General features: G+C 43.7%; 1 protein-coding gene across 7 annotated transcripts in view; it reads left to right on the forward strand.

The window, feature by feature from the left end:
- The window catches only part of LOC130117222 (RNA-binding protein Musashi homolog 2), a 400,440-nt gene that overhangs the window by 18,306 nt on the left and 355,820 nt on the right, over positions 1-26,314 (forward strand). For all 7 annotated transcript variants that reach the window (XM_056285409.1, XM_056285408.1, XM_056285406.1 and 4 more), the window contains exon 5: positions 12,381-12,422. In XM_056285409.1, the coding sequence (XP_056141384.1) occupies positions 12,381-12,422 (42 nt within the window). The remainder of the gene's footprint in view (positions 1-12,380; positions 12,423-26,314) is intronic.

The following is a 26,314-nucleotide window of genomic DNA, read 5'->3' on the forward strand; positions in this document are numbered from 1 at the left end:
GTGGTGTTAGCGTTTGTGTGTGTTAGTGTGGATAGCGGGACCGAAAACTAAAGCATTTATGATCCTAATTTCTTTTGGAGGTGGTAGGTATTGCTCCAGAGAGGACCAGAAAAATAGCAGAAAATTAAAATATAATTACAATAATTATGCATCAACTACTACTACTACTACTTTCTGCTGCTCCCGTTAGGGGTCGCCACAGCGGATCATCCGTTTCCATTTCTTCCTGTCTTCTGCGTCTTCCTCTGTCACACCAGCCACCTGCATGTCTTCCCTCACCACATCCATAAACCTCCTCTTTGGCCTTCCTCTTCTCCTCTTCCCTGACAGCTCCATGTTCAGCATCCTTCTCCCAATATACTCAGCATCTCTCCTCCACACATGTCCAAGCCATCTCAATCTTGCCTCTCTTGCTTTGTCTCCAAACCGTCCAACCTGAGCGGTCCCTCTAATACAGTGGTTCTCAACCTTTTTGGGGTCCTGGACCCCCTGCGTATTTTTGATCTACCCTGAGGACCCCTCCACCTGATCTTGGGAGAGGGGGGTTGCAATTTGATAGAAACAGTAGAAACTGCATTTTAAATTGCATTATAGCATTTATTCACTCTTTGGGGCAAAAATAAGAGCTTTCAGTTGTAACTTAGATATAGTTGACAAAACAGAATTCTTATGCAGTAACTTTCAGATATATGTAACAAAACAGAATATGTATTCAGTAACTTTCAGATATATGTAACAACAGAATTTTTATGCAGTAACTTTTAACAATGCAAACGGGAGCGAGATCTCTTATTAAAATACAATAAATTACACTTGTGAAACAGATGTAATTAGAGAAAAAAGTCCTGTTACCCTTTATAGTTTAGGTAGATAAAGGTCTCAGTCACATTTGAGTAAAATAATCCTATTTCTATAAATGTCATAGGATCTTTTTTTTAAAGATATTTTATTTTCATGGACCCCTTGCAATTACACCACGGACCACTAGGGTTCCGCGGACCCCCGGTTGAGAAACACTGCTCTAATATAATCGCTCCTAATCCTGTACTTCTTCGTTACTCCCAGTGAAAATCTTAGCATCTTCAACTCTGCCACCTCCAGCTCCGCCTCCTGTCTTTTCATCAGTGCCACTGTCTCCAAACCATATAACATAGCTGGTCTCACAACCATCTTGTAAACTTTCCCTTTAACTCTTGCTGGTACCCTTCTGTCGCAAATCACTCCTGACACACTTCTCCACCCACTCCAACCTGCCTGCACTCTCTTTTTCACCTCTCTACTGCACTCCCCGTTACTTTGGACAGTTGACCCCAAGTATTTAAACTCAAATGCCTTTGTCACCTCCACTCCTAGCATCCTGACCATTCCACTGTCCTCTCTCTCATTCACGCATAGGTATTCCATCTTGCTCCTACTGACTTTCATTCCTCTTCTCTCCGGTGCATACCTCCACTTCTCCAGGCTCTCCTCAACCTGCACCCTACTCTCGCTACAGATCACAATGTCATCCGCGAACATCATCGTCCATGGAGACTCCTGCCTGATCTTGTCCGTCAACCTGTCCATCACCATTGCAAACAAGAAAGGGCTCAGAGCCGATCCTTGATGTAATCCCACCTCCACCTTGAACCCATCTGTCATTCCAACCGCACACCTCACCATTGTCACACTTCCCTCATACGTATCCTGCACCACTCCTACATACTTCTCTGCAACTCCTGACTTCCTCATACAATACCACACCTCTTCTCTTGGCACTCTGTCATAAGCTTTCTCTAAATCTACAAAGACACAATGCAACTCTTTCTGGCCTTCTCTATACTTCTCGATCAACATTCTCAAAGCAAACATCGCATCTGTGGTGCTCTTTCGTGGCATGAACCCATACCGCTGCTCGCTGATCATCACCTCTCCTCTTAACCTAGCTTCTATTACTCTTTCCCAAATCTTCATGCTGTGGCTGATCAACTTTATACCTCTGTAGTTGTTACAGTTCTGCACATCGCCCTTGTTCTTGAAAATCGGTACCAGTATGCTTCTTCTCCACTCCTCAGGCATCCTCTCACTTTCCAGGATTGTGTTAAACAATCTAGTTAAAAACTCCACTGCCATCTCTCCTAAACATCTCCATGCCTCCACAGGTATGTCATCAGGACCAACTGCCTTTCCACTCTTCATCCTCTTCATAGCTGCCCTCACTTCCTCCTTGCTAATCCGCTGAACTTCCTGATTCACTATCCCTACATCATCCAGCCTTCTCTTGCTCTCATTTCCTTCATTCATCAGCGCCTCAAAGTATTCCTTCCACCTTCTTAGCACACTCTCCTCGCTTGTCATCACATTTCCATCTCTATCCTTGATCGCCCTAACTTGCTGCACATCCTTTGCAGCTTGGTCCCTCTGTCTAGCCAATCGGTACAAGTCCTCTTCTCCTTCCTTAGTGTCTAATCTGTCATACAACTCACCATACGCCTTTTCCTTTGCCTTTGCCACCTCTCTCTTTGCTTTACGCTGCATCTCCTTGTACTCCTGTCTACTTTCTTCATATCTCTTACTATCCCACTTCTTCTTTGCCAACCTTTTCCTCTGTATAATTTTCTGTACTTCCTCATTCCACCACCAAGTCTCCTTGTCTTCCTTCCTCTGTCCTGATGACACACCAAGTACCTTCCTAGCTGTATCCCTCACTATTTCTGCAGTGGTTGTCCAGCCATCTGGCAACTCTTCACTACCACCCAGTGCCTGTCTTAATTCCTGCCTGAACTCCACACAACAGTCTTCCTTCTTCAACTTCCACCATTTGATCTTCGGCTGTGTCTTCACTCGCTTCCTCTTCTTGGTCTCCAAAGTCATCCTACAGACCACCATCCGATGCTGCCTAGCTACGTTCTCCCCTGTCACCACCTTGCAGTCTCCAATCCCTTTTAGATCGCGCCTTCTACATAAGATATAGTCCACCTGTGTGCACTTTCCTCCACTCTTGTATGTCACTCTGTGTTCCTCCCTCTTCTTGAAATATGTATTCACCACAGCCGTTTCCATCCTTTTCGCAAAATCGACCACCATCTGTCCTTCCACATTTCTCTTCTTGACTCCATACCTTCCCATCACCTCCTCATCACCTCTGTTCCCTTCACCAACATGTCCATTGAAGTCGGCTCCAATCACGACTCTCTCCTCCTTGGGTACCCTCTCCACCATGTCGTCCAACTCACTCCAGAATTCTTCTTTCTCATCCATCTCACACCCAACTTGCGGGGCATATGCGCTGATAACATTCAGCAATAAACCTTCAATTTCCAGCTTCATACTCATCACTCTGTCTGACACTCTCTTCACCTCCAGCACGCTCTTGACATACTCTTCCTTCAGAATTACCCCTACCCCATTACTCCTCCCATTCACACCATGGTAGAAGAGTTTGAACCCACCTCCGATACTCCTGGCCTTACTCCCCTTCCACCTGGTCTCTTGCACACACAGTATGCCTACCTTTCTTCTTTCCATCATGTCAGCCAGCTCTCTCCCTTTACCAGTCATAGTGCCAACATTCAAAGTTCCAACTCTCACCTCCACATGCCTACCCTTCCTCCTCTCTAGCTGCCTCTGGATATGCTTTCCCCCTCTCCTTCGCCCAACAGTAGCATAGTTTCCACCGACACCCTGCTGCTTAACAGTACCGGTGGCGGTCGTTGGTAACCCGGGCCTCGACCGATCCGGTATGTAAGTCTTATTTATGATCCGCATATTTGATTTGGCAAAGATTTTACGCCGGATGCCCTTCCTGACGCAACCCTCCCCATTTGTCCGGGCTTGGGACCAGCACTAAGGATGCACTGGCTTGTGCATCCTCAGTGGCTGTGTTATTGCAATAATTATGCATAATTATGCAAAATCTGCATTTTCTAAAAATGGCTAAAAACTGCTTTTCTTGGCATTTCACGTGATTCTGAGCGTTTGGGGGGAGGGAGTTGGAGTGGGGGGGGTTAGGAGCAGGGGGAAGGCGGTTAGCTGGCAGGATGAAGAGGAGGGAGATGTAGACGGGTGGATAGCTAATAAACGTCATGATCACCGCAACTTGGTTGCGGGTCACTTAGTAGTATAGCTATACTCCCGCTAGGAGTAGCTGTTTATAAGGAGACGCTGTTTTCATGAGTTTCTGGGTTGTGGGGTTCGCTCTATTTCGTTTTGTCCCCGTGTGGTAAACCCCGTCACCCCTACAAGATAGTCAGCGTAAGCGTAAAAGTATTGTTTTTGCCCGGCCTAGATAAAGTTGAGCTTGGAGCATTAAGTTATCGAGTGGTCCTTTTTAGAAGTAGAAGTTATCAAAAAAACAAAAATCAAAAACCAATTGTGGACGCTATTGCAGCTAGTGCCACTAGGGAACAATAACCTAACATAGCTTAACAGCTTCTCACCGGGTTGCTGAAGTGCCTCCGCTATTTCTCGCCAACAGTTAGCTTATCATTTTTGACCCTGTCATTGGCCTCCCTCAAGGAAGCGTCAGAAAGACAGGGGTATTGTTGCCATTACTCAACGAATCTTTCCTCAGTTTCATTGTTCCACCGGACGGCAGCCATAGCAGCATCACTTCCTCTTTACCATGCTTACATGTGCACCAGAAAACACTCTGTCATCCTATTGGTCAACGTCAAGGATACGTCATAGGAGAGGTCAGATTAGTCAGGGGAAAAAAAAAACCTGACCTGACTTTTCGTTGGGGTGTCGTGGGGCGTCCTAGATGCCGCATACTGTTCTTCGATTATGTGACATTACACGGGTAAAGACGCCCGTTCGTTATTCCCAACGTTCCTAATTGGGGCTCGACGCTGGAAATTTGTCGGTAATGTCACAATTGGGCTGAAATCGTGTAGTCTGATCCCAGCGTTAGGACTGTCACGATATAAAATGTTCAATGTACAGTTAACATGGCGAAAATATAATGTGAGGATTCGGCGTGATAGAGTGAGAGGCAGAGATGCCTTTCAATCGCAACAACCATGGCCCATACACAGCACGACACCGGGAGTACTGTACTGTAACAACCACGGATGAATAGACTCGCTAACCCCAGGAATTCGCTACATTTCTTTCCCCCCCCAATGTGTATCTGGCCAATTACCCCACTCTTTTTGAGCCGTCCTGTTTGCTGCCGATCCGGGGACGCCCCGACCGACCAGAGGAGGCGCTAGTGCAGCGACCAGAACATATACCCACATCCGACTTCCCACTCGCAGAATTCGCTACATTGTTGTGTCAGAAGTGGGATGGTGAGGCCAACGGAAGCGTGTGAGCCCAGAGGCATGAGGGAGCTGGTATGCTGAAGTGCGGGGACACGCTTCCTGAAGGAGGGGGTATTGTAACGATCATGAATGAGTAGATTCGCTAGTAGCCGGTTGGCTAATGGGTCGGATCCTTTAGTCGACTGGTTAACGTGGTCGCCCATGGTGCGGGAGACCTGGGTTCATGTACCGGCTGTGGCAGTTCCTGGCTGACCCTGAATTCACTATATTGGTTTGTCAGAAGTGCCCTGTGATGGTCTGGTGGCCTGTCCGGGGTGTCTCCCCGCCTGCTGCCCAATGACTGCTTGAATAGGCTCCAGCATCCCTGCGACCCTGAGAGCAGGATAAGCAGTTAAGACAATGGATGGATGGATGGTGTGTCAGAAGTGGGATGTGAGACCATGAGGCCATTGGAAGCGCGTGCGCCCAGAGGCCAGATGCACCATGGGCGGTGTCAAGATCGGTAAGTCCAGGTAAATAACCTTCATATTTAGCAGACGCCACTTTCTGGAGATCTCCAAGCTCCTGACGTTTTACAGCATCGTTATTACTGATCTTTGGAAAGTTGTTAATCCTGTCGAAAAGAGACTTTTCAACAACGTCTGGGGAGCCATAGCAGTCTTCCATGCACAGCTCGAGTCCTTCTCACATGATGCGCGGACTGTTCTCGCAACCATTTTGACAGAAGGTAGCTGCTCACTAGCTGATAGATGCAATCCTTCTATGGCATTTATGAAAGATGACTTCCATGCCCAATAGTTTTTGGGATGCTACATTGGTGTGTCAGAAGGAGGATGTGAGACCATGAGGCCATCGGAAAGGCTTGTGCCCAGAGGCGCGAGGGAGTGAGAAGGTAATGGCTGCAACCCGCGGGAAGGCGGAGTTGGCCGTCCAGCCCCGCCCACAGGTCCAGCCCCGCCCACCTACAATGGATTGACAGTGACAGTGATTTATGCTGAAAATAATGTCTAAAAGAGTTTCAAGTTTTGTTCTGCAACACAAATTATGGCCGCTAATATCACGACTGCTAATTTTGAAGCTATTATGTGCTTCAAACTTATATTAATTGCCTGTGTGGATCAAAATTCGTTAAAAAGTTGGTTGATTTGTGGGGATTATCTTGATGAACAAAACGTGTCAATATTATAAGCCTTTGTTCGCACAGAATTTATTTTCATAATTTATGCAAAATCCAAATCCATAATTTTAGGATTCACGTGACCTTTTCCCTTTTCTGATTCCGGGTTAAAAAGTAGTCTGGAAGACGAAACTCGCATTATGTCGGTGAGTGTTAAATTGCCTTGCTACAGTAATCCAGAAGCTCATTACAATCTTATTAGGAATCGGATGCGTTTTATTGCAGTGAATTGTTGTCAATATTACTTTTGGCCAATTCACCTGACCTACATGTCTTTGGACTGTGGGAGGAAACCGGCGCACCCGGAGGAAACCCACGCAGACACGGGGAGAACATGCAAACTCTACACAGAGGACGATCCAGGATGACCCCCCCCCCCCGAAGGGGGGATTACCCTGGGGCTTGAACCCAGAACCTTCTTGCTGTGAGGTGACCACGCTAACCATTGTGCCACCTTTCTGCCCTGTAGTAACATATAAAGTAGTCCTGTTTATTGGTTTCGGGGCTGGACCTGTGGGGTAAAGCTGCCAAATCAAAAGCACAGTGGGTAATTAATGTGGGCTTGGGAACGTGTGGGCTTGGGAACGAAGCACGGTGACGTATGTGGCCAGGGGTGGACGGTGAATGTGGGCAGGGCTGGACGGGCTGGATGGGCTGGACGGCCAACTCCGCCTTCCCACAGGCTGCAGCCGGTACTACTTGGAGGGAGCTGGTATGTTGAAGTGCGAGGATGCGCTTCCCGAAGGAGGCGGGTTGTGTAACAACAACAGATAACAAGACTCGCTACCCCTTGGCTAAGGGGTCAGACCCTTTAGTCGACTGGTTAACGCAGTTACCCACGGTGCAGGTGACCCATGGTGCAGGTGACCCATGGTGCAGGTGACCCGGGTTTGCGTATTGGCTGCTGCGGATTCCCGGCTGCCTCCTGAATTCGCTAAAGTACTGTGTAACACTGTCAGAACTGTACAGAACTTATGGGTAAGGAAGAGGCAAGCAAGGATTTCATTTGTATGGTTGCTCCTTTGCCCCATACACCACAGAACCCGAGGAATGCGCCATTATTTTGCCCCTTCGAACAATATCTTCCCCTAACGAGGTCATTCTTGAACACGCCAGTATTAATTACAGTCCTACAGTCAGTCAGTCAGTAAAATGGTCTACGAGTCCAAGTCGAACCCCCAAACAAGCAATACAACAATAATCAAAACATGAACACAACATTACTAAAACAATGATCTGACATGAACGTTAACAGTCCCGTAATCCCTTGCGCTCCCCCAGCGCATAGCTGTCAGTAGTCCAGCGACTGCTCCCCTTGGTCACTGCAATAATAATCCATTCATCCATCCATCCATTATCCAAACTGCTTATCCTGCTCTCAGGGTTACAGGGATGCTGGAGCCTATCCCAGCAGTCATCGGGTGGTACAATATTCATAACCATCTTTGAAAAACATCACTTGAAATTAATTCTAATCAGTGACTTTAATCTTTATTGTGCTTTTTAGCACCTTGATTGCCACATCCAAAAGCATATCCTTTCTTGTGCAAATGCAAGAAAAACATTTTTTTCCGCCATAAAATAGCTACATTTTGGATTTTTTTAAATTTCACAACACTTCTGAATTTGCTACCATTTGTAACAGGTCGGTGAAATGCCTCTCACAAAATGGTTAAAGACGTTGGTATTCACTGATTGGGTTTACAATCACATCATGTCCAGCGATGCCCCTGGGAAAGACACGGCACTCTATCCTTTTGAACAGCAAAAAGATGCAGGGTTGTGTGTCTTTTTCTTAGGAACCATCTTTGATATGGTGTTGATATTGTAGTGAATTCAGGGGGCAGCCAGGAACCGCCGCCACAGCCGGGAAGTGAACCCAGGTCGCCTACACCACGGGCGACTACGGTCAACCAGTCGACCAACCAGTCAACTAAAGGGTCCAAACCGTTAGCCAAGGGCTAGCAAGTCTAGTCATCTGTGGTTATTACGCTACCCCCTTCCTTCGGGAAGCGCGTCCCCGCGCTTCAGCATATCAGCTCTCTCACACCGCTGGGCTTACGCGCTTCCGATGGTCTCACCATCCCACTTATGACTCCAATGTAGCGAATTCGGGGGGCAGCCGGGAACCACTGCAGCCAGGACGCGAACCCGGTTCTCCCGCACCACAGGCGACTGCAGTCCACCAGTCAACCAACCAGTCAAATAAAGGATCAAAGCCATTAGCCAAGGGCTAGCGAAACCAGTCATCTGTGGTCATTATGCTACCCCATTCCTTCGGGAAGCGTGTCCCCGTGCATATCAGCTCCCTCATGCCTCTGGGCGCATGTGCTTCTGATGGCCTCACCATCCCACTTCTGACTCCAATGTAGCGAATTCAGGGGGCAGCCGGGAACCGCTGCAGTCAGGACGTGAACCCGGGTCTCCCAGACCATGGGCGACTTTGTTAACCAGTCGACTGAGGGGTCCAACCCATTAACCAAGGGCTAGCGAGTCTAGTCATTGTGGTTGTTGCAATATCTTACACTGCCATTCTTACATCCTGCACTGATCCTACAGCGCTTTTGAAATTGCAACGAGCAGGCAATAGTCCACCAGCAAACAACAAAAATGTCTGAGTCTGTGTTGTGGTCATTGGAAGAGACATGGACCCCAGCGCTGGATGTGCGTTAGATGGACGCCGTTGCATGATGTCATTTGTTGTCAAAGTAGCTTTTCTGTGGGAGTTTCTAGTTCTGATTTCAGCACCAACTCTAAATGGAAACACAAATGGTAACCGTGCATACAACTTCTTGCTAGCATTATAACAAAATCTCTGACCATCAAAAAATGACCATATACTTGTTCTGAATGCACCGAAAGTACCACCCTGTTGTCACTACACGGTGCTGCTAAGGGATGGCTGACCGCTCCCCTGGATCGATATCCTAAGCTTAACAATACCTAACCCATACCTGCACTTAACCAGGAGTTGGGAGGACTTGAAGTTGTTCTCTTGTCCACTGCCAAATTTCTTGGGCTCTTGCCTCAGTTTTTTGATAGTTGCTTATTTTGTTTTAACATTTTCATGATGTGGCACACAGCGCCCTCATACGGCCTCAGCACAATAGTGGAAAAAGGGTATTGCTCTTTCTACATTGGCAAAGCTCGCTGGTTGGTGATATTGGAGATGATTTGAGAGGAATTATTTAAATGAATCTTTTTTGACGGGGATAAAGTCTCACTCATTTCTTTCGAATGACATATTTTTGACAATATCCTGGCTTACGTTGGAATGAATTTTGTTGTGAGTTTGTGAGTCGTCCTGCCCCCAGCTGACTCTGAGTGTGCTTGTCATTTGGGAGCAGGAGTACAGAGACAGAGGGAGAACATGAAATAACAGCAAAATAAACTATCAAGCTGCAACTGCAAACCCCATTTATTGTGTCTTCGCTAGAATAGCACATGATATTACAATTTAATTTTTTTAAAATATCAATATTTTTGAAAAACCCCCCCCCCCAACATTGCGACTCCTCTTCTTGAAGAAGATATCACGCCTCTGCTGTTGTGATATACTATCATCCATCCATCCATTATCCAAACCGCTTATCCTGCTCTCAGGGTCACGGGGATGCTAGAGCCTATCCCAGCAGTCATTGGGCGGCAGGCGGGGCGACACCCTGGACAGGCCGCCAGGCCATCACAGTGATATACTATCAGCTTGTACCAAAACGGTCGGATGCTAGCTTTTCAGATGGGACAGTGTTGTGCTCGTACTTGTTGAAATTCAACACTGTGTTACAGTGTTCACTGTGGATGTTGTCTTCTATTCAGGTATAATGCACCCACACGGTTTTTATACAGTTTGCCTGCTTCAGTTTGCTTGATTTTGGTCTTGCTCAGTATTTAAGCAATGAAAGTTAGATGACGCACTCTTGTGATGGCAAAGACTTCAGCAAAAAAAAAAAAAAAAAAAAGCACTTTGCATACAGTGTCGATTTAATATGTTTTTGGAAGCTAAAAATCTAAACTGTGATTAATTGATCGTCAGTTAATCATATACATCCACTGTAGGCAGATCAGTGGTCATAATGACCGTCTTGGTCATTCTAGTGTTAAAAAATTTGTTGATCAAGTGTCAATATGGGAGAACAATAGCTGCGTTGTAGGAGCCTCAGGTTTGGTGAACAAAGAAAAACCTGTCTGTCTGTCAAAGTGGAATATAATACCAGTAAGGCAGAATATCATGTAAAAAAGAGGGAAATACTTGATTCTGTATGACTATCAATTGTGAGGGGGATTGCCAATCTCATGGTTTACTCTAAACTGTCTTAAAAGCAGTTATGACTTGAACACTGATATGTAAACAAAAGGAACATAATAGAATCTCTCCTCCCCATTTTTACAAATATCCCAAAGGAGTCATTCATCATGAGCAGTGACCTAAAAAGGTGCTGCTGCGAGCTCACTCAAATGGATTGGGTAGTGAGTCCTCATTGCCTAATTTGGTTGCATTGCTTTGTGGGTAATCTGGACAAATTGCTGCATCGTATGGCCGTTTTAATAGCTGAATATTTCAACGGGTTTACAATTTTATGAGCATATTTTCCCAGACTCTTTAATAATCTTAAAATTGTAAGCTGACATAAAAATGACTGTACAACCTCAGCTGCAGTTGTGTTGAAATTATTTGTTGTGTTTTTTGAAACGGCAGTTTTCATGGTAAATGAAAATGCTCAGCAAGATAGAGGAACAATTAGCTGATGTAGTGTGGTAACTGCAGTCTGATTTGTTTCACATCTGCTAAAAAGGTAGGCTACATTGAAAAGTGCAGTACTTGGGTATTCAGAGCATATAGTGTTGTCTTTGCACAAAGAGGGCACACAAAATAATTGAGTTTCAATCGGTTATTCCCGAGGCTAAGTTCTAAAACAAATCTTTAAATGGAATTCATTACAAGCAGGGTTTCCACACCCAGGTGTCATTGAATTCATCTCTCAATTTGACCTGATTTGGAAAGCTAACAGTCATTACTGAGACAGACACAAAATATGACAATGACATTGGCCATCGTGACCTTCCATCACACACACAAAAATGTATTCGATCTCATACACAAAATTGATTGGCACAGATGGCCACATTTCTTTGTTTGTATTGGCTCATTTTTTTTCGTCCTCCACAATACAGGCTAACATTGTTTGCTTTCGGCCTTTTCTTCTAACTAAATCAAACGTTTTAGCTTTCCTGAATATATAGAATTGGTTGGCAAGTTGATATTCAAATAATTTGACAGACTTGGTACAGTTTATTTATGCAGCTAACTGAACATTTCACATCTTTAAGTGTAGTTTACAGCTCCTCTGTCTGGGTATACTGAAAGAGAAAAAAAATTTGGCCACAGATTTATAGTACATTTCACTGACCATGCATACCGGTGAATGCTCACATTCACCCTGTAGGAAATCCTTGAAATACACACAGAAAAATATTCAGCAACATGAAGGAATTGCTCTGCTGAACACAAATAAGTAATTTTCTGCAAGAGAGCAATTTTGAACTGTTTGTTTTTCCTTTTAAAAAGTCAGTTTGAATGAGATGGTTTTCAAGTTCTCTTTTTGAGAGCCTTGTATTAAAGTAAGGAGAAGATAGCTTGACACTGTTGCATGAAATAATTTCTCTTCATTGTGAATGCGATATTGATATGGCTCCTACCACACATCTCTATATCCCTGAGAGACATGTCTGGCTAATGGGATAACAAGCATAAGATGGAGAAACAGGCTGATTTGCTGCATCCTCCTCAATAACTAGAAATATCTGGTGTTGTTAGAAGCCTCGCAACACCCATTTTCTACCTGTCATATCCGATCAATGACTCTCACCTGGCTTTTTTGACACTTAACATGTTTTTTGTTGAGTTCGATGTATGAAATACGCATGTGACGTTACTTTGTTATTATTCTTTTTTTTTCCAGATTGATCCTAAGGTTGCCTTTCCCCGTCGTGGCCAGCCTAAGGTAAGAACTAACTGGTCATTATCTTAGCTCAGAATGAAACTCTTATCTCTTAACTACCTGAGCTTCTGTGGTGTGCTTACACAATAATTACAAAGAAGGCATGGTTGTTTCATTTTCACTGCAAAGGAGAACCACCTGGTTGGCCTCCATTTCAGATTTTTTTTTTTCTATTGCTAGCTCCTGTTTCTCTGAAACAAAGCAGTTACAGTCTAGTGGACATATTAGACCTTAGCAACCTGTTGATGATAAGTATTATCTTTTTCTGTAGTATATCGCCTAGCTTGATATCTGGTCCAAAAAGGTCTTTTGTTACAGTGAAGTATGGGCTATAGTGTGTGCAGACAGTACCGATATGTAGTCAAGGTCTTTGTGGACATGCCCTGTGTCACCTTCCCCCAGCTTTAATATGGAGGCTAAAGCATAGTGCAACGTAATGCTATTCAGCATCACTATCAGGGCTTTTTCGCCTAAACTGGGTGGGATCGATAATGGATTTTCTCCTTCACACTGGATCAGAGAGAAGCATTGTTACAGAGTAGTAAAGGGTTTCAAATGAGGAATTGGTAGTGAAAGCTTTCAAAGCCAGAGCACATGGTGTCTTGAGGATATTGGCATGTGCCTGAGAAAGTACCATTTTCTTAATTAACTAGTGTGTCACTTTAACCTCCACTCTTCCGTGCTTTGCTTCTAATACCTTGGATGAAATAGAAAGCCTGAGATATTTTGTGTTAGGATTTTGAGATTTTATTTAAAAAATACTGTTAAAGGAGTACCTGGGTGTTTATTATTAGCGAAGACCAAGATAAATAGCCAGATAGAATAAGGTACACTATCTGTTACATAACTCAGTAAAATGACAATACCATAAGAAAAATTGTAGTATATGCTGATGGTGTGATGGCTCATCGGAAAGTCTTAGAAAAAAAGAGCTATAGAGCAAGCTTGTTAAAGAGGATGTGGTTGGATGGATGACTGGATTGACGGATAGATGTAGATTTAGAGTTTGGATAAAAAAGGATCTCAAAGAAATGGGATTAAGCCAGATAGGTAAACATTGAATGCCCCTCTTGTTTAAATTCATTTAAGACCTTTAAAAGTACTCCCAGTCAGGGTTTGCCATTCAGACAGCCCTTTCTGTTTTGCATATGTTTTCCTTTGTCCCTCTTTCCCTTCCACTGTCCGCCTGACTGCTTATGCAATTCCTGAATGGTCTTCTTTCCTGTTTGGGAAAGCCTGGCTTGGCAGGTGCCTCTGTAGTGAGGGCTTTGGGAAACATTGTGGAGAGACCAATCAGCATTCATTTTCTCGCAGTTAAGTATGACCTCACAAATAACCCTGCCAATGACCTTTTACTGGTAGGCTAAATGCTGCACTGCAGTATGGTGGAGAACTATATGTGCTGCACGTAGAATAATGCCAGAAACAAATGGAAACGTGAAGGTGAAAACAAAGGACATGTACCTCCAAATAGCCAGGGGTACTTGAACCAGAAAGTGAAGATGGGGATTACAGACTAAACAACTTGGCATAAATGCGACTGCACCCAACACACATCATTACGCTATGAGGAGTTGAAAATTGTCATCAAGGAGATGGATAGAGAGTTATCGCCAGGCTCAGTTAAGAATAATCAGCGAGAGCACTGTCATCACTGCATTTATTTTCAATCACTAGACTTTTAAAACCCAGGCTTTAAGCATGTGAAATCTTTGAACGTGCCAGAATTGAAATTTTGTCTGTTGAATATCAGAAAAATGCTTGACTGCTTTGCGTTGCAGCTGATGAAAAATACGAGACCACATTAGCAGTTCATTTTGTATTGATGTAAAAGATATTGGTCACAGAGATCCAAATTATTCCTGCTGTGAACCTGGCATCGGAGACACCCATGCACTTCTCTAATTTGAACAACCTACCTTTGTTGTGATCGGCTGTGAATGGAAAAATGCCATCGAGTTGTGAAGCGGCTCAAACTGACAAATAAGTCAGAAATGAGACGAGGCGCAGGTGAATATTGAGCTTATTTTGAAGTGTCAAAGACTTTGCACAACAGGAGAATATCTTTTTACACATCGGATAAAAGACATCAGTGGAGCCGTGCCTATGTGGGTAGATATTCAGGGACTAGGTTGCATCTGTAGATGATTGACATGAGAATGAAAGGACAATGATGATGTGATGAAAAGTGCACAACCAGTAATGCCTTGTCCCCTTTTAGCCATTCAGTGTAACTGGTAACTGGGGCTTTAGTGAATGTGCAGCTGAGACTGGCTAAAGAATGTCAGGATTTGAAAATAACAAGCACATTTCAACTCTCTGTTTCAGTGCTAAAGCAGGAAAGTGAAACTAGCAGCAGTTTTGTTTTAGGCCTATTGCTAATCAGTCGCTTATTTATGTTAATGAGTCAGTGTAACACCACATTATATAATACTTTCTGTCAAAATGAAAGACCTATTGTATTTAGAATCATTTTTTACTTTGTGGCCCTTTTTATATAGCTGACCTAAATAATGCACGTACAGAACAAAGATAAATTATTTTCTTTATGTGGCATTTCATCTTTACACTACACAGCAAAACCCAGAGAAAGCAATATATATTTTTCAACAATTAACATCTGTTTCACGGATGGCTGAAGGTGTGATATCATTGCAAGCTAACTTGTTATGAAATTACCACCTAAAGTGTGCTAGGATGAACCCACTGAGCCTTAAACCTGGTTTATAATCACAAAGTGTTTCTCTTCGCTTTAAAATAAGGAACAAATAAATGCAATTTTAGGCATCAAGAATACAAATGTGTGTGAGAAAGGTTGTCATGAGGTTACACTGTATCACTGTATTACACTGTATCACCCTGAATGAAAATAAATATTTGTTTAGGTTTGTTCAGGTCAAGCAGTCAGTGTTAGAAAATATGCACACATGATTTGAAGCCCTTTCCCCAGCTCTGGTTGTCTTGTGTAAACACATTTTATCATCTAGGAGATGCCCAAGGTGGAAAAAAAATATTGACCACTAAAACAACACAAAAGAAAACAGTTAACTGTCTTTATTGCTTTCTGATTAAGACTTATTGCACAAATAATGCTAGGACACACTAGTGTATGACATAAAACACATCCGCCTGTCTGCTTTAAGTACCCTCCCTCGCTTTATTTCACTGTGCAAGTTTCCAGTTGACAATATATCGCCAAAGGGTCTTCCAGAAGCCGTTGTAAATACAGCAACATAGAAAGCAGTGAAGAGGAGCGAGATAAGTGCAGAATTTTTTTGTGTATGTGTGTGCGTGTGTGTGTGTGTGTGTGTGCACGCGCGTGCGCGCGCCCTCTCTGTGGGCCTCTTTCTTTTGCACTGAAACATGCTGACTGGAGCCAGTGTCCTCATCCAGGAGAAATGAAGGTGATGGTTGCTGGCAACGTGACTAGAGATTGGCTTCTCAGCTCTGGGTGTTATTGGTAGTGATGCTGTTGTCACTGTTGTTACACGCAATGGAGTCACACACAACTATAGCATGTCCCAGCATGATTTTAATTGCCTGTGAGGCTTGGAGCACTTCAGTGGGAGATGACTTCTAATGGCTCGCTATCGAAATGAAAGGAAAGAAGTAGAAGGCATTCAGACCAATGAGGGTAGTCCCTTACAAGGCTGTGCCCCCTCATTAAGGTTTTTCCCTCATAATAGGGCTGTCACACCAAACGTGGTGTGCACTGCTAACCTCACTGCGGCTTAACTCGTCTTGCTGCTCGCTCGCTCGCCGTTGAAAGAACATGTAAACTAGGTGGGGTTTTCAGGCGAGGAATACTCAAATTGATCTTTGGATTACAAAATCGATCGCGAGCCAACTAGCCTATCCTTTTATTATATTGTAGAAGCAAATTCAATTAATGGTGAATCCGTTTGTTATAGTTTGCTAATCTGCATTTTCCAGCACACTTTGTATGTTCAACTTGATTAGAAATATGCTTCCAGGTAATAGATTTCCTTCCAGTGTCCCAGTATAATTTAAATAATTAGTCATAAGGTTGTTTTTTTTTGCCGTTTTCTTGCCTTTATTTGACAGTGACAGTAGAGAAAGACAGGAAAGGCAGGGGAGAGAGAGGAGATGACATACAGCAAAGGGCCGGATTCGAACCCAGGCCGCTGTGATAAGGACTCAGCCTTATGTGGTATGCGCTCTACCTGGTGAGTCACCAGGGTGCCCCTAACCATAAGGTTTGCCAAAATTGAGATATTCTACTTTTTCCTCATTTCTTGGTGTCTCTGTCTCCTCATTTCTTTTTGAAAACATCATATCAAATCATATGCTTTGTGCAAAAGTTCAACTAAGCTGGCGCTTTACTCAAAGAAAATTTGTTTATGCATGTTGCAATACTGGGTTTGATAGCACAGGGGTGGTTTGCATGTTTAGTGCGAAGGCCCCTTAAACCATCACTTGACATCCTGTTGCCACATCAGTTGCAGTCACTGGGCAGTGAATATTCCATCTGTACTGAAATAGATGTGAACTGAACAAAGACAGCTTTGAGAACATTCTGATGAACTGCCATTAGAGATGCTGTTTACTCTTTTTGCAATGACAAACTTCTGAGCCATTCTGGTATTGAGCCGCATCTATTATTGTCAATAAGGAGGGAAACGAGTGGTGCTCATACCTCGGTGGAAGTAGTTCTGATTTATCATTCAGAAACTCCATCAAAGCACCGGCTCGAATGTTATTCCAACCTGTGACAGCTGTGTCTGTGGCTTCTCTGTTCGGGGCCTACCGTTAGAAATCGTCTGGAACTGGGAACTGCGTTTGACTGAAGCTCTCTCTTTTTTTTTAAAAATCTCTGCTCTGTCCAACTCTGCCTCTCTTTCATTTTCCCATTCTTTCTCTCTTGCTGTCTTTATGTGCGTCTCTCTCACGCACATGCTTTTAGTGAGTGGCAGATTAACTAGCCCCCTTGCCTCTTGTCTTGCATGCCTCCCACACCTCTCTCCGAGGGACAGTGTGTGCTTAATTTTCTTACCTGGAAAAAAAAGCTCTCGAGTGTATTGTGATGCTAGAGATTGGGCTGGGGTAGAATTGAGATGCTGGGGGAGAAAACTCCACGCCAAGTCTTTAATGAAGTCTAATGATGACACTGTGTGAAGTGCAGAGTCCCCTATGCACACCCATTCACGCCCACATGGGCACTGTCTCATACACGCTCTCAACAACTGCAGGGACACAAAGGATAGGGGCTCGAGAGGGAAGTTTCATACCCCAAGGCAAACAAAACCTGTACAAGGTCTCCTCTATTACATTGCTCTCTTATAATTCATCCCTACCCCCTGTCCCCCCCTCTCTCCTTCTCTGTCTTTTCCTGTCTGTACTCTGTTCAGCTTATTTTTCTCAGTCTTGGTGGACTTATAGAGCCTTGTAAATCCAGCCTTACACCTTGCTCAGTTATTTGATCTTGATTTAGCATTATGATATTCCCCATCTCGAAATGATCTTGATTGTAACTGACACAGCTCACTGCTGGGAAGATGAAACCTCTGTCACTGCCAGCTCCTTTGAATGTCCGTGTGAGTTTATTAAAAGCACCAGCTTCCTCCTTTCTAGCTGAGAACTGCACAGCTGCACAAATCTGAAAGAGTATTCAGGGACAAAATTCCTTAATGTAGAACATAATGGCGTATCAAGATCTTTGTTTAAATTCCCAGTTTGTGATAACCAAACCCTACCAAGTATTTACTTACTGAAAGAGTGCAAATAATTTCCCATTTAAAAAAAAAACTTTTATTTTTTAAAGATTACTCTAAGGTCTTTTTGATGCACCAGAGAGAATGTAGTGTGGCATGACTGAGAAGATGGGAGAAAGAAAGGGGACAGCATGCAGTGAAGGCCATTAGACAGACGCGGCATCACATAGCAAAGCACATGGCACTTGCCTTATCTTGCTGAGCAACCAAGATGTCCCATCAAATAGATCTGTGTAGTTCTAGTTTCCCTCAAAGTAAATGCACTTCTGAAATGGGTTTCACGACAGACAGGAAATGCACTGGCTTTTCCTCTGAACCTAAGAAACAATCTTGATTGCTGGTGAAAGAAAAAAAGAGACCCCACTTTGATCAGGATGAGGGGATAGTGACAAGCGAGTTGATGGGTTTTCCTCACTGTCACTTTTCTCTCACCCCCTGACAAAACGGATATGTAGCCAAAACAAACATACCCTCCTTAGATGCAAGCTGACGCAAAGAGTTGCATTTTCCCCCCTCCTGAGGCAGTGGCTGCTGTGCGTAGGCTGGAGAGGAGGGTTTAAATCCCTGACCCTTCGGCTCCCTTGCTTTCAGTGGCCTGAGTGGCATGGCTCCAGATGAAAACGGGGCCAAAAGCGGAGACATATGAATGACTGTTTGTTCTGTGGTCAGACACAATCAGTGACTGGTTGACCCAGTTAAGGCGTAGCCAAAGCAATGGCTTCGTTCAATTTATGAGCATCCCTTTGGTGACGTCCACATTTTAAAATTCACTCGTGTTTGCTTTTAGCTCCTTCCACTAGGTATGTATGTGTGGCCTTGTGAGGGATGGGAGTATGAGTGAATGTAAGAATGCGAGTGCTTCCAGCTCATATTTTCAACTGCATATATTAACGTCCCTTTTAATATTGTGTCCTTTGCATGCACTGGTGCAGATGTGCTGATGAATGTTGCACAAACACACGTGCGTAACTTCTCTCTTGACTGAGCCTCTCTCTTTCTGCTGGTCCGGTCTCCTTTGCTGGGGGTGGGGGGTTGTAATGTTTTGTGAGGGATTGAGGGGTTCCTCCCATGCTCACCAGTGGCAGCAGTCGGCCAAGCTGGTGCTGGCAGGGCAGAGGGAACGGAGGACTGAGCTGGAGCCTGGCACTGCTAAACCTGATGCTGACTGACAGTAATGAGGACAGCCTGCTAGCTAGGATGGAGATGAGAGGAGGGCATGGTCTCTTACTCCTCCTGCTTAGACCTCTTATCAAAGCCTGTGTACATTCACACACATGCATGCACAGGTATGGACTGGATGCAATCACATGTGCATGCATGCTACACTCAGCAGCGCTGCTAACACTTTTAGTCCCAGACAGCAACATTCACACATGAGCATATATGGAAAAACGCAAGGCTGTTTTAGCATTATGACTAAGTTTAGGTGCACATGATATTGGTACAACTTACCAGAATAAAGAACTTGCAATGAAAATAATGAATGAACCACTCTTAAGAAATACATGAAGGGACATATTAACCCTAGTGTGGAGCGTCCGGGTAGCATAGTGGTCTATTCCGTTGCCTGCCAACACGGGGGGATCACCAGTTCGAATCCCTGTGTTAACTGTTACCAAGTGTTACTTGGTTGGGCGTCACTACAGGCACAATTGTGCATGTCTGTGGGTGGGAAGCCGGATGTGGGTATGTCTCCTGGTCGCTGCACTAGCACCTCCTCTGGTCGGTTGGGACGCCTGTTCAGGGGGGAGGGGGAACTGGGGGAAAGGTGTGATCCTCCCACATGCTACATCCCCCGGTAAAACGCCTCACTGTCAGGTGAAAAGAAGCAGCTGGCGACTCCACATGCATTGGAGGAGACATGTGGTAGTCTGCAACCATCCCTGGATCAGCAGAGGGGGTGGAGCAGCGACCGGGACGGCTCAGAAGAGTGGGGTAATTGGCCGGATACAACTGGGGAGAAAAAGGGTGGAAACCCCCCCCCCCCCAAAAAAAAACAACCACCCTAATGTTTTACATGTGCATGAACTATATCTATCGCTTACGTATTCAGGGAAGGCCCAAGGGAAAGGAATGGGTTGTTTATTTTTTTTTTCCACTCAGTAAAATTTGCATATTTATTATTTTGATAGATTACCTTAAAATAACACTTCATTAAATCATCATTCTCTTGTAATTTGGTCTGTGATTGATTGCAGGTAACAGGAAAAAGTAATTCAGTCAGCATTTGTCTTCTGGTAGCCTCTAGTCACAGCAGTTTACCCGTGATTTTGGAAAGTTCAAGCCACCAGTGACTCTGACCCATCACCTTCTGGAGCTGTGGCAATGGGCTTTTCCGCCGTGGTGTAGTAGGAGACACCAAGGATGTGATGGGCGGTTTTACCGATCATGTTTTCTTTTATGGTTTAAGCTTATTTTGTTTCGGCATCCTTGGTGTTTACTACTGGGCTTTGTGAATAAAGTGAATAAACCCATCTTATCAGTGAAGTGGAGCATTGTTCTACATTGAACAGCAAATGAAAGTTATCACTTTACACAGTGGCAATAGCTTTCACTGCTAGTGGAAATGAAGATGAGGAATTTGTTGCTGATTTTTTTTCCAAATTACCCTCTTTGAAGCTACTGGTGAGTAACAAGCTTAAAATAGTTTAAAAATAATGGCCAGTGCAAGTTTAACTAGAGGGATAAGGTCCATTATGTAGATGGATACGCCAACCTCCTGCCCAGCTTTGAGTGCTGTTCCCCTTCACTCCACTTATAAAACATCCTTGTGCTCTCGAATGTGCTGATTTTCTGAAACCGAAAGATGCACAGCTCTTCCCTGAATGGTCTCTTATGAAGATGCCTTCTGTGACTGTTGTGTCCCCAGACAGTTAGGCCCATGTGCGTGAAGTTGTGTGCAATTATTACCGACAGCCGTGCAGCTGTATCATCGACAACTTTACGACACAGCTGGGGGAGCGTCGTGTGGAGAACTGCAGCAGAATCCTCACCCAAAGCACTTTATAGATACACGCAAACAATGAATCCTATTTGAGCTGACTCCAAAAGCCAGGATGCAAACATAGCTTCCACCTTGAAACCTCTAATGTTTTGAGTACAGTCTTATTGATTGCGTGTGAAAATGTGACAAGTTAAATAGTTTTTGTTGGAGCTGCATTATTGTGCTGTCTGATTGGAGGATTGTCTGACTAGACCAAACATTCAGGGATGATGAGGCTAGTTATTCTTTTAGATTACATTTATTGTTATCTTGCAGTCTTATTTTGTCAGTAATTTCACAGTTCTTGTTCTTGTCTGTCTGATTTCCTGTTTCCCTGCAGCAAACGTCTAAGATTCGGGTTGTCTGTTTTCATCAAAACGAGACTGTCGTGTTGTTAATTGTGCAGTTGTTGAGGCGGTTGCCATAGCATGTGTGTGTTCACTTTCTTTTTTTTCTGTGCAGACTGTTTTTATTCTGTTGTTACATCTCACTGCGTTCAGTTTGGGTTAATTGGTTCTACTTTACGGGAAAAAAAATCCCTTTTACTTGTATTTAGGTGGATGACTGAGCTACCAAGTTTTTAGGCCAGGTCCTGGGTTTATAGTATGACATTGTTTCCAAAACAAGCAGTCTCTATTCAGAAAAAAACCATTCACTCTGGCTCAACTAAGGATTTCATTTTCTGGTTTAATTTTTGTGGTTGATTTCAAAACACATGGTTTTAGCGAGCACATCAACACAATGGCAATGCTAATAATTAAACATGACTGGCTGTATAAGGAAAAAAAATTAAGCAGCGATCATAAATAGAAATATATAAATCAACATGTCCTTTACAAAGTATGTATGTATGTATGTATGTATGTATGTATGTATGTATGTATGTATGTATGTATGTATGTATGTATGTATGTATGTATGTATGTATGTATGTATGTATATATAAATCTTGATACCAGATTAAAGGATAACAAGATGCAAGAATTTAAGCCTAATACAGTCTTGACAGCCTGAATAAAAGTCCTCCAGTGCAAGAGGCAATAATAATGGGCCTTTGGCATTATGATAACTGCTAACTGTAACATCATTAACCAGTTTGAAATAGCAATTTGTTACATTGCTTGTCACTGGAAAGATAAATGTAACTGTAATTGGTTACTGAGGACTGGTCATATCACACATGTATATACACACACCTTCATCACTGGATTTCTGTGACTATCTTTTCCTGATCTGGTTGTCACTAAAAGCTTGCTGTTATGCCTGCGCTGTGTCCTGGTGCTGCTTAATAGCTCCCAAAAGGCCCCAGCGGCAGAAAAATCTGCATGGTATTCTGGGTAATAGGAGGAGCCAGATCCAATCTGAGAGCTGAGGCAGAGCAGAAAAGAGCGGAGAGGGCAGGCAGCAGTACAGCCAGTTGCAACAGAGGAAGCCCCCGCTGTGTTGACACTCCAGTCGGGCACAGAAACTCCAGCCTAGGATTGGAAAGGGCTAAACTAGTGGTAGGTATCTGGTAATTCACTCCCCAGCATTTTGTAGTGACTTTTATAGATAAAACCTCAGGGGAGATTCAATAAAACCAGTTAATGCTTGACATGCCGTGCCCTAAGCTGAAGGTTGTTTTTTTTTTTTTTTTTTGGGTATTATGACCAGTTTATTTTTTGCATTCGTCACCTTGTGTCTCCCTGCAGACACGTATGTATAGGACACCACGGCTGCACATCTGTATTGCTGGACCCGAGTCAGAGCTTTAAAGAGCTTAGCTACATAATATCTTAGCCTCTGTCCTCAGCTGTGACTTTTCTCTTCTGCTCTCCTCCCTATTGTACTGCTGACACGTTGGCTCACATCAGTCATGTCGTCACTGGAAGCAATGTCAACAACTGTGCATTTTAGTCCCCAGATAAATTTGTGCTATTCGTGTATGCTTTCTTTAATTTATCTGGTCTGTTTGTGTAGATGCGTTATTGATTGGATGTTCACCGGATGCTACATTTTAGTGGCAGGCAACAAAGAAGATGCACACACCATTTGGAGAGACTGTGGAAAAAAAATGCTGTCTTTTTTTGCAATTAGAGTAATGTGTTCAATGAGTATGTTCACACAAATACTTCTGCAGCCACACCAGAGAGATTTGTGTGTGTTTGTGTAAATGGGTGTTGGGAGTGTGTGGTTAAAGGCTTATATAGCCATGTTCCCCAAGAGAAATTATGCGCTGAAATCACACCTAAATGATTGATGGGTGGTGGGGGGGGGTGCAAAAAGAGCAACCTAGTTTGTATTGATTACAGAACTATTTCACAAACATTAACATTTAAATCATCCCTTGTTTAATATGATCATGTGCTTTAATTTAATCTTCCAAAAATATTTGATTAGTGAGCCTAAACAAACTGGACAGTTTTACAGCAACGCCAAAACCACAGATGAAAATTAAGCGATAAAGAGGTGAATAAATACGTATTGCATTACAAAATGAATCAAATTCGGGGTCCAGCGGGTGGGGTGAGGGAGTTAGGCCTATCTCAGCAGACTTTGGGGCAGAAGGCTGGGAAGCTGTGTTTGGGCGGCACGGTGGCACAGTGGTTAATGTGTCGCCTCACAGCAAGAAGGTCCTGAGTTCAAACCCCGGGGTTGTCCAACCTTGGGGGTCATCCCAGGTCGTCCTCTGTGTGGGGTTTGCATGTTCTCCCCGTGTCTGTGGTTGGTTTTCTGCAGGTGCTCCGGTTTCCTCCCACCATCAAGGGTTAATACTCCTTCCTGTCTGTGCCCCTGACCGAGGCATGGCAAGACGAACTGGAGTTTGTCCCCAGGTGCTGCACGGCGGTTGCCCACTGCTCCTAGCTGCACGGCTAGGATGGGTTAAATGCAGAGCATAATTTCCCTACGGGGATCAATAGATTATCTCAAAATAAAAAAATAAAATAAAAATGGCACCCGGGTCGACAGTCCACCATGGTGTCCATGCACAATTCATACCTATGTTTGTCTTTGGGATCAAGAGCACAGGGAGTACATGCAACTCCACAAGAATGGGTTGCAGTCGAACACAGGACCAACCCTCCTAATGTGAGAGATCATATTAACAGCTACTAACTCACCTGGCCGCATCCCATATGACAAATTAAACCGCAAATTTTTTCTCCTCTGCAAGTTTTTTTTTTTTTTCTTGTGGAATTTTTCCTGATTTGATTTGAGGGTGTTAGGGTAGAGGTTGCCATTCACTGTCTACCTGTTCTTTCTGTGAACATTTAAAACCCTTCAAGAAAGGTAAGTGCTGTAATTAAGGGGCTATATAAATAAACCTGACAAATTCTTTTGGCAATGTTTTGATTAGATTTCCCAGTGCCATTAATGTGAAAAATCCATACGGCAACTGTTTTCTCCATTTGTAACTTACTGTGTGACTTCGTGTGTCATCATGCCATGACAAAAAAAGGTTGACAGGTTCATTTTCTTGTTGCTACAGCCTGAGACCATTTTGGGTTTCTAATTGATAGCTACATGCAGCAATTTTACTCCACTAGGCAATTTCATAGCACTTTTAATTAGTCCAACTCTGACCTTCTGTTCACTTTGCATTTATACCGCTCCAAATTATTTTCACCTCCATTCCTCATTAACTTTTAGCAAATGAGCACAGGCAGTTACAACCTATTAATCCCTGCATGTGTTGTGTGGAATTATCGGTAGACGGTATAAGAAATGGACAGATCTGTTAATAGCAATTGTTCTGATCGATTAAATCATATAGTTAAACGGTTTGTGTGGAGCAGCTCTTCTCTTACCCTGTTGTGACCACAGCGATGTGCTCATGGTTTTCCAAGAAAGTTCTAGCTCGATATAAGAAAAAAAAACCCTACATTTTTAAAAGAACGAGTCGGTGAGTAAAAATATGTATCTTAGCTGAGACTGTAACGACCTATTAGTTGACTAATTGACTAAGAGGGGGAAGCCTTACATATGTCATTAGGGAATGCAGGTGCATGATGACTTCCTACTCAGATAAATTCTTCACATGGAACTAGTTAATCTCCCATGTAATACTGAGCAGATGTGTGTGTTTGTAAATGAATAAACTCTAACCTCACATGAATGTCAATTGACGAGACATTTAGTATTCATTTGAGCTGCATCAACTGAATGAATATTGATTTCATCTCTGGCATGTGATGGGAACATATGCGTTACAACGCAGCCATCTTTATGCGAAGAAATATTCATCTTTTTAAAACATTATGGTACGCCTGTTACTCTGACATTTAGAGCCTCTTCTTCTTCTTTCTTTTTTTTTTTTTTACTCTGAGAACTATATGGAAGAGCTTTCACTGGGCTAATGCTAAGGCAGCTGTAGCATCCCTGCAGGACTCGGTGGTGCGTTACTGCCTGGGGGGGAGGGGGGCGGGTGCTCTTGCTTTTTCAGAGATTTTGCATCACATGTAAATCCCTCATCCAAACAAGGCCAATTTAAAAGTGAAGAGGGTCACTGTTGGCCAGGACAAGCAAATAAAGGCATCAAGTAGGGAGTATCCTGTTGACCTGTCTTCTCTGATCATTACCGTCAAACCTCTGAGCTATGCAGTGCAGATGGAGTGGAGAGGAGGAGCGTTGTACCTGACCTTTGTTGACCTTCACTTCTACTCACTGCTATCTGGCTTTGCACTGGATATGACATAGTACTTATTTGTGTGTGTGCATGTGCACATGCACGTGTGTATGTATGTGTGTGTGTGTGTGTGTGTGTGTTTGTGTGTGTGTGTGTGTGATCTATCCATTCTTACCTGCAGTATTAAAGTCTTTATCTGCTTGGACGGCTGCTGGCTTTATAACTCTAACTCTAGTTTAATTTCCTTACCCGCTTAATTGAAATTCACATCTTTTTCTCCTTAAGTGTCTTCCTGCTGTGTGATTGAGTGTGTGCACGCGCACATATGTGTATGTGTGTGTGTACGTGTGGGGGCGCGTGTGGGGCGGATATTAGTGGAGATGTATTTTCATTCTAAGTGTGACATGTGATGGACAGCATCTCACTGACAATGCCCCCCTCCTCCACTGCATCAATCTTTCTGCCTGCTGCACCTGTCTCTTAGATAGCTTCACGTTTCCCCAACCTTTCCTCTTCCTTTCACTCTCTCCTCTATTCACTTGCCCTCCATTTCCCTGGTTTGCCTCAGTTTGAT

Source organism: Lampris incognitus, chromosome 8 (assembly GCF_029633865.1).
Source record: "Lampris incognitus isolate fLamInc1 chromosome 8, fLamInc1.hap2, whole genome shotgun sequence".
Lineage (NCBI taxonomy): Eukaryota > Metazoa > Chordata > Actinopteri > Lampriformes > Lampridae > Lampris > Lampris incognitus.